Genomic DNA, 18,797 nt, shown 5'->3' on the forward strand with positions numbered 1-18,797 from the left:
ATGTTTGCCTTGCCATGTTGTGAAAATACACCAAATTTTTTTTAACCAATACATGTACATTAGTGTGACTATAACTATCATTCTGGTAACGTTGACTGTCCTTTATTATGAATTTTGGATGGAATATACAGCTCCGGAAAAAATTAAAGGTGAAGTAAGCGGTTTATTTATGTTAATATAAGTGTTAAATCGCTCTTTATTCATACAGTGATCACTTACATAATGTGCGCGTTTCATAAAGCCGATCTCTCAGTCAGCTGCTCTGCATGTAATCGGCAAATAAACTTTTGGGGTATCCCGAAATTAATATCCAATCACAAGAGAGAACGCTACAAACCGAAACCCGACTCACTCATGGTCTCAGTGCCGGTGCACGCCAGAGCAACAGATGGGTGAATGTTTATGCGCCTACAATGGCGGAGCAGGTAAAAATCCTTTCCAATGTCTGTTTTGATGGTTTTTATCATGTTTTATCACACTTATGGATCTGAGATGATGCTAGATAACTTGCTGCTTGAAGACCGCAGTGCATTAATGTGGTGACGTAGGGACGAGCGAGGGGACCGCTAACTGCAGTAACTGACAGGAAGTTAGCTAAAAGAACCATTCCGCTTACAGCACCCTTAAGAGACCAGTCTGGATTTTTCTTAAATCTTCATATCTACTTAACTTATTGAAAATACTCTTAATGACAATTTTCTTTTATTGGAATTTGGTATAAATGTTGCCAATGGTTAATATTATAATACCATAAAGTTCCACCTACTCAAATATATATGCCTATAATTAATATAACTACACTGTGTGCACAATTATTAGGCAAGTGAGGATTTTGGCCATATCATAATTTTTATGCATATTTCCCAACTTCAAGCTGTATAAACCTAAGTGCTTATTGGATTTAAGCATACCAGGTGATGTGTATTTGTGTAATGAGTTAAGGTATTAACTACTTACTCGCCTAAGAATACATTTACCCGCTTTTGGAGAGTGTTAATGTAGAGCCTTCTAAGCAGTGGTGTGCATCACTCCTCTCTCTGTGTCTAAATGAGATAGTATCTCCTCATTGGCAACTTGTCGCACTAGTGCGAGTAGATTTGTATTCATCATCGCACGTGATCAATTTTAATAGCAAATGCGATCAAAACTGTCGCACTGTAGAGCCCTGGTTGGTTTGGTTATTCATGTAGAGAACCGCCTTTTTTTCTTTAGACCTAAAAATAACTTTTTAGGTCTATTTTTATTTTTTATTCTAAGAAACAATACAGAAAGCAGGATCTTGGTGGTTACGGCAATAATTAAAACAGGATGATGCTGCTCGTCAGCTTCATTGTGGTAGGACCCGGCTGGTTGGTCAATTGACCAGGTTTCTGAAAAACTGGTCAGACCTGGCTGGCCGTGTCAACCTGAAGACTTATGTCAAAGCCTTTAGAAGTTATTGTCCCCAAAGGGAAATTCTTTATCACAAAAATGTCTTTTATGGGGAGAGATAATTTAAACCTGTTTGTAGCAGGACAATGACAGAGTAACTAGCCTGTCCTGTTTATAAGAATGTAGAAGAACTACGAAAGGTACCCAACCTGTTTTTTCATGGGGTCCAAATACTTTTCACAACCACACCCAGACACAAGTAGCAGGTACATTTGGAACGACTCAGGAAATATAATCCAGACAAAACTGTTTAATATCAAAACCCAATCTCAGCCAGTGTTCTGGCAGCATTACCTGCCCCCCAAGTGGCTGGGCCCCTGAAGACCTCCAGTCAATGTCCCCCCCCCTTACCCATGCTTTACTCGTATCAATAGCCCCTTTTACACAGAGATTGCGGCATATTGACGGAACAACATCACTCCAAAATGCCGGCTTTGCTTGCTTCTGTGTTATTTACACACAGTGCTCTAGCTTGAACTGGTCCTTCAGCTGAAAAAATTCACAACAACCTACTAAATGTATCCTAAATGGTACAAACGTGTATACTAGTTCATAGGCTATGTCCAATGGTTTTAATTTGGTTTTAATTAAAAGGGAATGTTATAATCAAATTATTGTTATTATTAAATGTTAAATAATGGAAATAATTCTGAATCAGCAAAAATTGCTATTGGCAGGTTAAATATTTTGTCTATATTGCAATAATTGCACCCTTCTTTTTTTTGGCATTTTTATGCTTTATTGATAGTGTAGAGACAGAGTTGAAATGGGGCAGAGAGGGGAGTGACATGCAGAGAACGACTGCGGGCTGGAATCGAACCCGGGTCCGCTGCTGGCCGAGGCCCATGGGGGGGACGCCCTACCAACTGAGCTAAGGGCACCCCCACACCCTTATTCATTTTTCAACAATTATTACTGCACAATAGGATATAATATTGATTGAGAATCTCAGATGAGACCAAGATGACATATTCAAAGGTAATTAGAGCAAAATGCAAGTTTTCGATCATACTTTGGGTGCTACAAAAAATAAATGTGCTACTGAATTTTTTTGCTTGCTAGCACCAGTGCTACCACCTAAAAAAATAAGTGTAAAGCCCTGAAACCAACCTACCCTCAAAACTATAAAGTTGGCCTATGTTTGGTTGCAACATTTAGGCTTATAGTTCATTCTGCTCTCATCACTGCAAAAGTACAGAAATCATTACAAAAAAGTTCTTAAACTTTGAACACAAATCTGTTCCTTCAGTTATTTCCAACTTCTTTGTGCCTTGTATCTTTCTTTGCATCTATTTTTATTTTTTATTCTTAGAAACAATACAGAAAGCAGGATCTTGGTGGTTACAGCAATAATTAAAACAGGATGATGCTGCTCGTCAGCTTCATTGCGGTAGGACCCGGCTGGTTGGTCAATTGGCCAGGTTTGTGAAAAACTGGTCAGACCTGGCCGGCCGTGTCTACCTGAAGACTTAAAAATTAACATCAACAACAAATTCTTCAAAGAAAAAAGAAAAAAAGGCGGTTCTCTACATGAATAACCAAACCAACCTACCTTCAAAACTATAAAGTTGGCCTATGTTTGGTTGCAACATTTAGGCTTAGTTCATTCTGCTCTCACTGCAAAATTACTGAAAACATTACTGAAATCATTGCAAAAAAGTTCTTAAACTTTGAACACAAATCTGTTCCTTCAGTTATTTCCAACTTCTTTGTGCCTTGTAGGGGAGAGTGGCCTAAGTTGTGCATTTTGGAAGTTGTGCCACCCCTTGTTTCTAGAAAACCGTGGAAGAAATTGGAAATGTGACCACATATTTAAGAAGAGCCATCCATTTGACTCATCCTGTAAAGAAGGGAGACACAAGGAATAAGATATAAGCACATTTAAGCTCAAAAAAACTGTGTTTTGCCTTTCAAAGTAAAATTTCCATGATCAAGGTTTTTTGATTATTGTGTCTGAACAATTATAGACAAGTTTGAAAACATTTGACACATGTTTTAGTGCTTTGGTATGCTACATTTTGAGTCTATACAGTTAGCACGATGTCAGCCCTAAATTGCTGCATCATGCTTATTATCCAAATTTCTGGGATTGGGGTGATTTGTGCCAAAGGGCCTGGGTGAGTTATAAGTAAGTAAGTAAGTAAAATGTATTTATAAAAGCACATTTATGACAGTTTGCACTGTCCAAAGTGCTGTACATAGTGCATTCAGTAGGTAAACAATGAAGGTAAAATAACAATAACCAAAATAAAAGACGTAAAGCCCATACATCCACCTAAACACAGATAGTAGTGCAGAGGTAAGATAGTTAATGGGGAGGAAACACCAGGGTGTACAGATGGGTTTTGAGCCTTGATTTAAAGGCATAAATGTAGGGGAATCACATTAGTCAGGTGGCAGTTGGTTCCACAAGCACCAAGCAACTAGTGCAAAGTACATTTCTGAGAGTTGTGCCAGTGCAATGGCTGTATACGCTGGTCACCAAAAGAAAGTGATTGTCTACAGTAGCTCAGAAGAGAGTGACATCTCAATTCCACTTAACGACACCACTGATGAGAGTTCAGATGGCCAGAAAGATGATGATGGTGACTTTGTCATTGTGAGCTTTGCAGGTAAAACCATTAGATCTGCTAGGCCTTGTTTAAGAAAATTGTCCTTCAATCTTTGTCAACTATTTACTTTATTTACTTTAAATACACCTTAAATAAGTGATTGTCTAATGGATTTGTCTTGCATTACAGTTTATGAGATATATATCAATGGCACAATTCACCCCATGGTATTCTCTCCAACCGCACAACTTACACCACACCGGGGGCAAGTTGTGCATCAAGACAACTTTTTTTCTGAAAGCTATATTTCTTCAACAGTTTATTCCAGATCCAAAGTTTTTATTTCCAGGGATGCACAACACCCTGAAATATATGTACATATTTGAGTTGGAGACTTTACTGTCAAGGCCTTACTTTAAAGTCACTTTGAGGGAAAAGTTGCACAACTTAGGCCACTCTCCCCTATCTTTCTTTGCATTAAGAACTTTTTAGGTCTATTTTTATTTTTTATTCTTAGAAACAATACAGAAAGCAGGATCTTGGTGGTTACAGCAATAATTGAAACAGGATGATGCTGCTCGTCAGCTTCAGTGTGGTAGGACCCGGCTGGTTGGTCAATTGGCCAGGTTTGTGAAAAACTGGTCAGACCTGGCTGGCCGTGTCAACCTGAAGACTTATGTCAAAGCCTTTAGAAGTTATTGTCCCCAAAGGGAAATTCTTTATCACAAAAATGTCCTTTATGGGGAGATATACTTTAAACCTGTTTGTAGACTCAGGACAATGACAGACAGGGCTGCCAAGTTTCACCAAAAGTTTGGAGTGAGATTTTTTGGCCGAGGGACCCAAATCCGTGTCCTCTCTCCCACCCAATAATTTTACTAGTGTCCTGCAAGTTTATATATTGTTCATAATAAATCAGAAATAAAGACAATTGGAAAATGTGATAAAACATCAAAAATCTTATTAAAATAAACTAATTCATGAATTGCAAAGTCGTAGGACAGGTTTTAATTAAACATTGGGTGTGGACACATTATAAGTGAGGGTCTGGGGGTCACCCCACAGACAATTTTGAGCATTAAACACTTAATTTCCTGCATTCTGGTGAATTTTTATGAAGCAATGTGTGCTTTTTCTGCATTAATTTTTATGTAAAGTAAAAGAGAACATTCACGGTTTCGCTGACACAAATATTATTGAATAGCATTCAATTAATGTGTAGTGCTTTCAAATATCTCCTGTAGCCTATTGTTAAAACATTTGGTTAAACTGTAATAAAGGTAATTATTCTATATCATGTCTACTATTGAGTATGGTATTTTACTAGCAGCAGTAGGCTTTATTCAAAGAAAAAAATAATTAGGGAACAGTTGAACACCAATGCAAACTACTAGGCTAAAATAAAACATCTGGGTTACTTGGTCCCTCCTCTTAGGCTACCTTGATTTGTGTTATGAAAAGTGCTATAAATGTGCAATACATAGGCTACAGTTCACAGAAGAATAAAAGCATTTGTGTTGGCGGATGAGCCATTTGTTACTTTGCAAACCTAATTTTCAAACAAAATTACCAAAAAACAATATACAAAACGATCCAAAGATCTTCTGAATTTACTTGAGTGAAATTGAAGGGTTAATATGTTTGATGCACACGCGCTCACCGGCCGGCGGGGACACAATTCTTATCAGCGGTAACTTGGCAGGCTATCAACACACACCTCAGAAGAGAAGGTGCAGGTAGGGGGCTCGCCTCCCACTTCGAATGCACAGTGCACATCAAAGCATAACGTTAATGCGCGTTCAGAAAGAGGAAGTCACGGCACTCATGTCTGTTAGCTTTTCAAAATAAGATTTGAAAATAAAAGTCCGCAAAACAAATGTTAATTTGGGGATTAATTTCTCCGCGTGAGAAATTTGAGGTGTGGCGTGTGAGAGTGTGAACGGGTTGATTTGCGTGTGTCTCACGGCCAAAGAGTGAGACTTGGCAGCTATGATGACAGAGTAAGTAGCCTGTCCTGTTTATAAGAATGTAGAAGAACTACAAAAGGTACCCAACCTGTTTTTTCATGGGGTCCAAATACTTTTCACAACCACACCCAGACACAAGTAGCAGGTACATTTGGAACAACTCAGGAAATATAATCCAGACAAAACTGTTTAATATCAAAACCCAATCTTGTCACCATTTTGTTCCACCGGTGTTGATCTACGCCAGCCACGGTCCCCTGTCACAGCCAGGTGATATAATCAAATTATTGTTATTATTAAATATTAAATAATGGAAATAATTCTGAATCAGAAAAAATTGCTATTGGCAGGTTAAATATTTTGTCTATATTGCAATAATTGCACCCTTCTTTTTTTTTTTTTTTTGGCATTTTTATGCTTTATTGATAGTGTAGAGACAGAGTTGAAATGGGGCAGAGAGGGGAGTGACATGCAGAGAACGACCGCGGGCTGGAATCGAACCCGAGTCCGCTGCTGGCCGAGGCCCATGGGGGGGACGCCCTACCAACTGAGCTAAGGGCACCCCCACACCCGTATTAATTTTTCTACAATTAGTACTGCACAATAGGATATAATATTGATTGAGAATCTCAGATGAGACCAAGATGACATATTCAAAGGTAATTAGAGCGAAATGCAAGTTTTCGATCATACTTTGGGTGCTACAAAAAATAAATGTGCTACTGAATTTTTTTGCTTGCTAGCACCAGTGCTACCACCTAAAAAAATAAGTGTAAAGCCCTGAAACCAACCTACCCTCAAAACTACAAAGTTGGCCTATGTTTGGTTGCAACATTTAGGCTTAGTTCATTCTGCTCTCATCACTGCAAAAGTACTGAAATCATTACTGAAATCATTACAAAAAAGTTCTTAATCTTTGAACACAAATCTGTTCCTTCAGTTATTTCCAACTTCTTTGTGCCTTGTATCTTTCTTTGCATCTATTTTTATTTTTTATTTTTAGAGACAATACAGAAAGCAGGATCTTGGTGGTTACAGCAATAATTAAAACAGGATGATGCTGCTCGTCAGCTTCAGTGTGGTAGGACCCGGCTGGTTGGTCAATTGGCCAGGTTTGTGAAAAACTGGTCAGACCTGGCTGGCCGTGTCAACCTGAAGACTTATGTCAAAGCCTTTAGAAGTTATAGTCCCCAAAGGGAAATTCTTTATCACAAAAATGTCCTTTATGGGGAGATATACTTTAAACCTGTTTGTAGACTCAGGACAATGACAGACAGGGCTGCCAAGTTTCACCAAAAGTTTGGAGTGAGATTTTTTGGCCGAGGGACCCAAATCCGTGTCCTCTCTCCCACCCAATAATTTTTGCTAGTGTCCTGCAAGTTTATATATTGTTCATAATAAATCAGAAATAAAGACAATTGGAAAACGTGATAAAACATAAAAAATCTTATTAAAATAATCTAATTCATGAATTGCAAAGTCGTAGGACAGGTTTTGATTAAACATTGGGTGTGGACACATTATAAGTGGGGGTCTGGGGGTCACCCCCCAGACAATTTTGAGCATTAAACACTTAATTTCCTGCATTCTGGTGAATTTTTATGAAGCAATGTGTGCTTTTTCTGCATTCATTTTTATGTAAAGTAAAAGAGAACATTCACGGTTTCGCTGACACAAATGTTATTGAATAGCATTCAATTCATGTGTAGTGCTTTCAAATATCTCCTGTAGCCTATTGTTAAAACATTTGGTTAAACTGTAATAAAGGTAATTATTCTATATCATGTCTACTATTGAGTATGGTATTTTACTAGCAGCATTAGGCTTTATTCAAAGAAAAAAAAAATAGGGAACAGTTGAACACCAATGCAAACTACTAGGCTAAAATAAAACATCTGGGTTACTTCGTCCCTCCTCTTAGGCTACCTTGATTTGTGTTATGAAAAGTGCTATAAATGTGCAATACATAGGCTACAGTTCACAGAAGAATAAAAGCATTTTTATTGGCGGATGAGCCATTTGTTACTTTGCAAACCTAATTTTCAAACAAAATTACCAAAAAACAATATACAAAACGATCCAAAGATCTTCTGAATTTACTTGAGTGAAATTGAAGGGTTAATATGTTTGATGCACACGCGCTCACCGGCCGGCGGGGACACAATTCTTATCAGCGGTAACTTGGCAGGCTATCAACACACACCTCAGAAGAGAAGGTGCAGGTAGGGGGCTCGCCTCCCACTTCGAATGCACAGTGCACATCAAAGCATATCGTTAATGCGCGTTCAGAAAGAGGAAGTCACGGCACTCATGTCTGTTAGCTTTTCAAAATAAGATTTGAAAATAAAAGTCCGCAAAACAAATGTTAATTTGGGGATTAATTTCTCCGCGTGAGAAATTTGAGGTGTGGCGTGTGAGAGTGTGAACGGGTTGATTTGCGTGTCTTTCCCGGCCAAAGAGTGAGACTTGGCAGCTATGATGAGAGAGTAAGTAGCCTGTCCTGTTTATAAGAATGTAGAAGAACTACAAAAGGTACCCAACCTGTTTTTTCATGGGGTCCAAATACTTTTCACAACCACACCCAGACACAAGTAGCAGGTACATTTGGAACAACTCAGGAAATATAATCCAGACAAAACTGTTTAATATCAAAACCCAATCTTGTCACCATTTTGTTCCACCGGTGTTGATCTACGCCAGCCACGGTCCCCTGTCACAGCCAGGTGATATAATCAAATTATTGTTATTATTAAATATTAAATAATGGAAATAATTCTGAATCAGAAAAAATTGCTATTGGCAGGTTAAATATTTTGTCTATATTGCAATAATTGCACCCTTCTTTTTTTTTTTTTTGGCATTTTTATGCTTTATTGATAGTGTAGAGACAGAGTTGAAATGGGGCAGAGAGGGGAGTGACGTGCAGAGAACGACTGCGGGCTGGAATCGAACCCGAGTCCGCTGCTGGCCGAGGCACATGGGGGGGACGCCCTACCAACTGAGCTAAGGGCACCCCCACACCCGTATTAATTTTTCTACAATTAGTACTGCACAATAGGATATAATATTGATTGAGAATCTCAGATGAGACCAAGATGAAATATTCAAAGGTAATTAGAGCGAAATGCAAGTTTTCGATCATACTTTGGGTGCTACAAAAAATAAATGTGCTACTGAATTTTTTTGCTTGCTAGCACCAGTGCTACCACCTAAAAAAATAAGTGTAAAGCCCTGAAACCAACCTAACCTCAAAACTATAAAGTTGGCCTATGTTTGGTTGCAACATTTAGGCTTAGTTCATTCTGCTCTCATCACTGCAAAAGTACTGAAATCATTACTGAAATCATTACAAAAAAGTTCTTAAACTTTGAACACAAATCTGTTCCTTCAGTTATTTCCAACTTCTTTGTGCCTTGTATCTTTCTTTGCATTAAGAACTTTTTAGGTCTATTTTTATTTTTAGAAACAATACAGAAAGCAGGACCTTGGTGGTTACAGCAATAATTAAAACAGGATGATGCTGCTCGTCAGCTTCATTGTGGTAGGACCCGGCTGGTTGGTCAATTGGCCAGGTTTGTGAAAAACTGGTCAGACCTGGCTGGCCGTGTCAACCTGAAGACTTATGTCAAAGCCTTTAGAAGTTATAGTCCCCAAAGGGAAATTCTTTATCACAAAAATGTCTTTTATGGGGAGATATACTTTAAACCTGTTTGTAGACTCAGGACAATGACAGACAGGGCTGCCAAGTTTCACCAAAAGTTTGGAGTGAGATTTTTTGGCCGAGGGACCCAAATCCGTGTCCTCTCTCCCACCCAATAATTTTTGCTAGTGTCCTGCAAGTTTATATATTGTTCATAATAAATCAGAAATAAAGACAATTGGAAAACGTGATAAAACATCAAAAATCTTATTAAAATAAACCAATTCATGAATTGCAAAGTCGTAGGACAGGTTTTAATTAAACATTGTGTGTGGACACATTATAAGTGAGGGTCTGGGGGTCACCCCACAGACAATTTTGAGCATTAAACACTTAATTTCCTGCATTCTGGTGAATTTGTATGAAGCAATGTGTGCGTTTTCTGCATTCATTTTTATGTAAAGTAAAAGAGAACATTCACGGTTTCGCTGACACAAATGTTATTGAATAGCATTCAATTCATGTGTAGTGCTTTCAAATATCTCCTGTAGCCTATTGTTAAAACATTTGGTTAAACTGTAATAAAGGTAATTATTCTATATCATGTCTACTATTGAGTATGGTATTTTACTAGCAGCATTAGGCTTTATTCAAAGAAAAAAATAATTAGGGAACAGTTGAACACCAATGCAAACTACTAGGCTAAAATAAAACATCTGGGTTACTTGGTCCCTCCTCTTAGGCTACCTTGATTTGTGTTATGAAAAGTGATATAAATGTGCAATACATAGGCTATAGTTCATTACACAGAAGAATAAAAGCATTTTTATTGGCAGATGAGCCATTTGTTACTTTGCAAACCTAATTTTCAAACTAAATTACCAAAAAACTACATACAAAACGATCCAAAGATCTTCTGAATTTACTTGAGTGAAATTGAAGGATTAATATGTTTGATGCACGCGCGCTCACCGGCCGGCGGGGACACAATTCTTATCAGCGGTAACTTGGCAGGCTATCAACACACACCTCAGAAGAGAAGGTGCAGGTAGGGGGCTCGCCTCCCACTTCGAATGCACAGTGCACATCAAAGCATAACGTTAATGCGCGTTCAGAAAGAGGAAGTCACGGCACTCATGTCTGTTAGCTTTTCAAAATAAGATTTGAAAATAAAAGTCCGCAAAACAAATGTTAATTTGGGGATTAATTTCTCCGCGTGAGAAATTTGAGGTGTGGCGTGTGAGAGTGTGAACGGGTTGATTTGCGTGTGTCTCACGGCCAAAGAGTGAGACTTGGCAGCTATGATGACAGAGTAACTAGCCTGTCCTGTTTATAAGAATGTAGAAGAACTACAAAAGGTACCCAACCTGTTTTTTCATGGGGTCCAAATACTTTTCACAACCACACCCAGACACAAGTAGCAGGTACATTTGGAACAACTCAGGAAATATAATCCAGACAAAACTGTTTAATATCAAAACCCAATCTTGTCACCATTTTGTTCCACATGTACCTGCTACTTGTGTCTGGGTGTGGTTGTTAAAAGTATTTGGACCCCATGAAAAAACAGGTTGGGTACCTATTGTAGAAAAAGTTACACTCCCTTGTGCTCAATCTGAAACATTTTGAACATTTCTGCTTTTCTGCTACTTTTTAAATGGCCGTAAGCGGAGCCGCGGCTCTGTGTAAACACCCAACTCTGAATAGATATTGACATACATTATCTGAACATCTAAAAATAAAGGTTAACTAGGTAGGTTCTTGGCTTCCAAAGACCATGGGCCCCCCAAGTGGCTGGGCCCTAGAAAGCTTTCCCACTTACTACCCCTTATGGGCGGCCCTGTCTGCAGGGCGTTAGTCAGACTGTCACGCTCTCGCTCCTCGGGTATGAGCAAATCTCTGAATGTCGTGAGATCCAATTGTCAGGGGGAAGAAGTACGCAACAGATGTGATGAGATCAATCTATTCTGGGTAAGAAAAACTAAAACGTCCTAGTGTCACTAAAATATTTCCAGTTTGACCCGTTCAGTTGAAACTCAACCAATAACACAAACTCGTTGTTCTGGTGTGGGGAAAAAGATTCCACACTTCACCTGCGCCCCAGGCTGTTGTGTGATTGGTCGGACTGGTGTGACATCACAGTCCTCCTATAGATATAAGCAGTGAACTCATGAGACAACGCCACAGAGTCTCTCAGTCTGACCTGCAGGTGACTTCAGACAGGTAAGCATTCAACTATACACTCTAAGTTTTATCATTTTGAACAAATATGTATTGTATACTGCAAACCAGTTACAAGCTGTGAAAAAAACAATTTACTCTCGCTACGAGTTGTCGACAACCTGATCATTTCTTCAGACAAGATTTTTGGTGGAAATTAAACTTTGTCTTAAAGGCGGTAGACAGTGTTTCTCTCTTTGCAGCCGGTGCAGCAGGACAGACTTATTATTTGGTGTAGTGAATCTTTACTGCTGCAGGAGTGCAGGGCTGCAGACATGATGTGCAGGTACCGAGTGGAGTCAAAGCAGTGCGCTTCGTTATGTGTTTAACACATAACGTTGTTTATTTTAAGATCCTTTTATTGGTGTATAAAGCTCTTAATGGTCTTAGTCCTAGTTATTTATCAGATTGGCTTTTATCATATGAACCCTCTCGTACCCTCAGGTCTTCTGGCAGTGGTCTTTTAATTATCCCAAAAGTTTGTATCAAAACTCAAGGTGAGGTATCCTTTTCTTTCTACGCTCCACGTCTGTGGAACACCTGATGACCTGAGGGCCGCAGAAAGTGTTGATACCTTTAAGGGCAAACTCAAAACCTTCCTTTTTGGTCAGGCTTTATAATCACAGAACTTATTTGTGTTATATTTTAGATTAAACAACCTAATGTTTTTATCTATCTCTTATAGCCTATTTTATTTATATATGTAGTCTGCTTTTATTTTCTATATATTTGTATTTAAATTGTTTCTCTTCTACGTATTATTTCTAATAATGTTTTTGCGTGTATGAATATATCGGGGTGTGTCGTGGGGGGGGGGGGGGGGGGGGTTGTTTTAAGCACTTTGTGTTACATTTAATTTTATGACAAGTGCTCTATAAATAAAGTTTGATTTGATTTGATGAACTGCAATATTTACAGTGTGCGCGGCATATGATGGGCGGGGTCAGTAATAAATTAGACAAAGGTTTATGAACTATTTATTGATAAACAATATTAGAGTCAATATTGTTGAATAATTTAGAAAACTAGACCAGGTTATATGGTTGGGCGGTATCCAATTTTTGAAACCTTTAAATTGGCCTAAATTTTTACCCTGGTACACTGTAAAACCATTGTGTGGCCTTTTTATTTGTTATTTCTTCTTTTTAATAACCTACTTCAACAGCAGCTGGAGCCTTTTTATTTTAGTTTCTCGCCTAAAACTACATTTTACAAGATCACATTGAACCCATCTCGATGAAATTACCTCTGCCAAATTCTCATTTTAACCAGCAGCACTTGAACACATCACCATGTCACATGCCGTTGTTTCTTCACTTCTGTTTTTTGACAGGTTCTTTATTTGATAAATGGAGTTATATTGTTTGTCAGCTTATTGGCAAGCACTGTAGTTTGGCTCGTAGCTGCAGGGCAAAATAGCTTAAGCTGCCCGATCAACTTTGCAGAGGAATGAAGTAGTGAGACATTGTGGTGGCATTAATGGCTTTACTTTAATCTGAGCGCAAGAGGCACTTTTACGCAAACTAACAACACAACTACCTGTAGCATTGCCACATACAATTGAGGACAGCATTGGAATTAGCCCCCCTATGAAAATGATTAAAGTATTTTAATTGCTGTCAAACAGAGCAATTTTTAATACAGCTTTTCCAAACATCCTACTTTTATGTTGGATGATTACATTGTTTTACTTCAGGTAAAGAATGGAATAGGCCATGGGTTTAATCTACCTGGGCAGGTAGAGCCTATGTGTGGGAAACACTGAATTATATATTCATTGACTGCATATTGTACATATTGTTCATCACATTGCACATTTCAATTTAACTTAATTTCTAATCTATTTTATATTTACTGTTTTATATTGTACAAAACATTCCTTTGCACTATTTAGAATTTATCGAATTTAAATATTGTTTATGTTTATCTTATTAAACTCTGTTTTTTTTTTAACTTGAATTTTTTTTGACATAACTGATCAGTTCTGTTGCAGTTTTGTGTTTTCTTTGGTTTGTCTGATGTTGTATTTCGGGATTATATAGTGAAGAAGCAGAACTGTCCGGTTTCACATATTTCATGAATTAAAAAACTATTCTTGAATTCATTTTTAGGATATAAAAACAGCTAATCAGCGATCCAGACGGACCGACATCAGGATTTTCAACCAGTAACTTCAGCAGATCTTTGACGATGAAGGTAAAATTGTAGCTTCACAAGTTTCTGTGTTAGCTCTGTATGCTAACGGGTCTACTTAGGTTATTTAATTATAATAAATCATAATTAATTTAATTTAAAAATACAAATTTACATTATTGGGATCAAGTGGGTGTTAAAACAACAATTAGACGCAGTATGCCAGTTTCAAAAGATGTGTTTTGAAATTGGAAAGGGCGTCAGAAGTACGGTTGTCCGGTGGGAGGGCGTTCCAAAGGTGGTTGGCGTCACATTATTAAATTAACGGTAAAGTAGGGGGACAATTAAACATATATTCTGTTTGCACCAGTCCCTAAAAACCAATAAAACCACCTGGCCGTAATGTTAACACAGTAGAGAAGCTTCAAATATTTCTCCATCTCAACTTCTGCTCTGTTCCAGCTGGTGTTAGTCCTCCTCCTCATGGCTCCAGTGTTGATCAGCTGCGACAGTGAGCCCTTCCTGCCGGCAGACTGCAGTGTCATTCACAGTGACAACAATGAGAGCCCCAGTGGAGTGTACACCATCTATCCTGGATCCTCATCTGATGTACAGGTAAACTTCAGCCTCTAGTGGACAACCGTTCACCTTTAGTTACTAAAGATGTTGTAATTGTAGCATCAACACTATTTAAAGTAACGTTTACAGCATCATGTTTGAATGTACTGATTTTTTTTGAAGATATTTTTGTGGGCATTTTCTCAAGTTTTATCGATAGTTTGAGAGACAGAGATGAAATGTGTCAGAGAGGGGAATGACATGCAGAGAACGACCCGGGCTGGATTCTAACCCGGGTCTGCTGTGAAGAGGACTGATGTTTTGTGATGAATGTGTTTGTTTGTGTTTGTTTGTAGGTGCACTGTGACATGGAGTCAGCTGGAGGGGGCTGGACGGTGAGTTTGTCTGATGCAAATTAAAGGGATAGACGGCAATTTCCTAAGACATCAAAGTATCAAGTAATACAGAAAAATCCCTCTCAATGACCACTTATGCTCCCCCATCATTGACCGAAAAATTCCCTCGCCCTTTTAATTGTGTTAAAGGTCGGGTATATGATTTTTGATTGGTCAAAGTTGACATGAGCTGTACACTTTGACCAATCAGAGCGAGGCTCCGATTCTCTGTTCTTATTGGCTGTTGGGACTGTCCATTCACTTTGGCACGATTTTGTTGGTGTAGAGCGTGTCAGGGAGGGACCATAGGGGAGGGACCAAAGAGAACAAGTGGAGCGGTTGAGGTTTTGGGATTCGAATCTCTATCCCAACTGCTATTTTCTCCCCAAATCATATACCCCAGTGATTTTCACATCTTTCATTCTACAGAAATAAGGAACAATCATGTTTTATTCATTTAAAACAATGACGGTTGGGTCTTCCATTTCCCATTTAAAATAAATAAATAAATTAAATAATAATAATCTAAAATAATAAACCTTACTTGTTACATGACCGGCATACATGTTTTCTAGTGGAAACACTGCCCCGAATCTGCTTGATTGCAAAGCGCAGAGCAGCTACTTTACAACCCCTTCGGGAGTAGCATCCAGCTTTTGCTCCTATTACACTAACTTAGCTTTCCCATTGCAGTCTAATAATGCCTCGGTTTTAACATGAGAACATATAGGAAGCTATTTCTGTAGAAATCAAACTTTGAAGCTACTGTTTTCACTGGTTTTAATCATGTCAGGTCATGTCAAACTGTTCAAAGTATGGCTTAGCTCCGGGTAAAAACTGTGTTCGAAGTGTCTCTCTAGTATCAAGTAAGCACGGCAGAGACGGTGGGAGGGGCTAAACACAATAAAATTCCAAAATGCTCAAGGGGTTCACAAACTTTCAAACACCACTGTAGGTCATCCTGAGACCAGAGGAAAATCAGGGTATAGAGGCTTGCTACAATAAATGATCTGAACGGGTTTTTCAGCAAACATCTAAAAAAATAAGTATCAGGGACTACTTAGACCATATACAATTGACAGAAAAGTGCATAGTATGGGAGCTTTAACATTGCATTCATCACCCCCTTAACGCACAGCAGTCAAGCTATGAACATCATTTATTTGGGCCACAACATAGACTATAAGAATATGTGCTGCAGTGATGTCGTTTGAATAGGAAATATCAATTAGACAGGGTGTCAAACTCATTTTCACAAAGGGCCACTCTACGATAATGACAATCACACTAAGGGCCAGACATGTAGTTTACCGACATGCCTTCTTTTTAATCCAAAAAGTAAAAACAACATACCTATGAATATATTGGGAAAACAACCTGCGTACAGGGCATATAGGCTAGGTTTTGTTTCAACATTTGAATTTTTATATATTTTTTTCTGTGAAGGAGCTATTATGGAATATCATTTTTTACAGTTTACACTGGTAATGACATGCAAAGCCACCACTGGAGACAAAAGGGATGGGCCATCAGCAGCTAGCTAACGTTAGCTACATAACACATAACCAGATAATGTTAGCATTCATCCTTAGACACTTGACACAATCAAACATCAATATTAGCATTTATTTTATTGTTTTAACCTAAATTGATATGCAAATGATTTGTATAGCAGCGGCGGGAAAGATATAGCAGCGGCGGCGGCTAGCTGCTGTGAGCCTGGGGGAAACACTGTGTACTGATACATTGCTGCCATATATATGCCTTTAATAGTCATCTTCTTTACAATTCTGTTTCATTCTGTTAAACTGAACTGAAATTGTACCGTCTGAAAACACAAGCTGACCGATATCTTGTGTTTAGCTAGTTAACCCCTCACTCTATCCCCCAGTTGTTCCAGAGGAGGATGGACGGCTCAGTGAACTTCTACAGGTCCTGGAATCCATACAAGAGGGGCTTTGGGGACGCTGCTGGGGAGTACTGGCTCGGTGAGAAATGAAACCAAACCCCTAGAATCCTTGTTAGACCCGGTGGTAAGAGCGGACAAAGAGTATGCGTGCCGCCCGTACAACATTTCTGGTAGAAATTGCCCAAAACTAACCCTTTGGGATGAGCCTCTTTTACAGTCTGCTTAAAATTACGGAATAGCGTTCTGCTTTCACATTCGGTGGGTTTGTACATTAAGAATTTCCCTAAGGCTTTTTAGAGACAGATGGAGGAGACTGGACCTTTCTAGGGGGGTCCGGGGGCAGTGACGGCTGGTGAAGTCCTACCCGACCCTCCCATTTTGCTGGGTCTGGCTGAGACAAACACTGTTGCTTCGCTGGAGGCACAGCCGTCGAGTTTGGGTTCATGACACAGCTGTGTTTCACTAATGCTAACCGGTGCTAACTTGGTTAACAAATGATTTGCTCTATGCTGCCACCAGTCGGTGGGGGTGTAATAGTAATAGAGGAATGACACGCAAAGAACTGACAACGGGTCGGATTCAAACCGGGTCTGCTGCGAGGACTGAGCCTCATTGTGGGGACGCTCTGACCACTAGACTACGAGCGCCCCCCATCAAAGAATGTAAAAATTAAGAATGTACAGGTCTATACGAAATGTAAAACTGTTAAAACGTTGTGTGTGTGTTCAGGTCTGGAGAACATCCACCGGATAACACGTCAGCGAAAGTACGAGCTGCTGGTCAACATGGAGGACTTTGAGGGGAACAAAGTGTTCGCTCGTTACTCCTCGTTCTCGGTTGGACCGGAGCAGTGTGGATACACTCTGCGTGTGTCTGGATTCACCGATGGAGGGGCAGGTGAGCGTCTGTGTGCATATACATCAGGAGGGGGCCGCAGCACTAGTCCTAGTCAAAGTCCCACTAGTACAGTCTGTAGAGTGGCAGCATTGTAGTCGTCACAGTGTTACTATTAATGTCAAGATTAAATACGCTGCTTCATGTTGTGTTTCTGTAGGAGACGCCCTGAGTTATCACAACAAAATGAAGTTCTCCACCTTCGACAAAGACCAGGACACCTCGCCAGAAAACTGTGCCATATTACACCTGGGGGCGTTCTGGTACAGGGCATGTCACAATGCAAATCCGAACGGGGTCTATTTTTGGGGGGATAACGGTATCCGCCCACCTGGAGTAGTGTGGAAGCAATGGAAGGGTCGTCACTACTCCCTGAAGGCCATCAGCATGATGATGCGTCCTGTGCTGTAATTCTCACAATAAAGTAGAAGCTGAGCAGCAAACTGGTGTTATCTGATGTCTTCACTCTGTCTGTCTGTTGAATGTTAACACTATAGTGCCAGTTATATTACACTAGATAAGTGAGTTTGTGAGACATTTACATAATACATATGATCAAAACTTTCCTGAAAACCGTTATAATACCATCTGACCTCTGCTGCCCGTATCTGTGCACTGCAGGCAGGAGCTTTGAATGACACGTCCAAACATTCATTCATAAAGCTTTGATAAGATTAACGTTAACAATATGACTTATCTTTCAACATGAGTACTGTATAGAAGTAAATTATAATTACATAATAGTTAGACTTTTATTTAATAGTAAAATCTAGTTTAAAATGTTTGAATCAAATATGATGGAGCAGTAGTACAAAGGTAATATATATTAAATATGAAAATCATTTGGTCAGCATTGTATTGCATGTCATGATGCAATGATCACACCACATGACTTACTGCAAGTCGGCACTGAAGCCTGTTGAAACTGCTATCAAACAATCGCTAAATATTCTCAACAAAAAGCCAAAAACGCACCATTACTATAGAAACCTGAAGAAATAGAATGTACTGAGCTGGGATAACGTGTAAAACTAAATGCAGATTATTTCATGGTTTACAAAACCCTCCCAGATTTGACTTCATAATAATAATAAAACT

General features: G+C 39.1%; 1 protein-coding gene across 1 annotated transcript; it reads left to right on the forward strand.

The window, feature by feature from the left end:
• Positions 1-14,000: 14,000 nt before the first annotated feature.
• Positions 14,001-18,110, forward strand: LOC307271264 (microfibril-associated glycoprotein 4-like; the record flags this gene model as incomplete). The annotated part of the gene is made up of 6 exons (XM_080053673.1): positions 14,001-14,006; positions 14,406-14,558; positions 14,858-14,896; positions 16,788-16,884; positions 17,535-17,702; positions 17,860-18,110. The coding sequence occupies 6 exons, from the start codon at positions 14,001-14,003 to the stop codon at positions 18,108-18,110; spliced, it is 714 nt and encodes a 237-aa protein (XP_079909799.1).
• Between the last annotated feature and the right edge of the window lie 687 nt (positions 18,111-18,797).

This window comes from Ammodytes marinus (genome assembly GCF_949987685.1).
Source record: "Ammodytes marinus genome assembly, chromosome: 3".
Taxonomy (NCBI): Eukaryota; Metazoa; Chordata; class Actinopteri; order Uranoscopiformes; family Ammodytidae; genus Ammodytes; species Ammodytes marinus.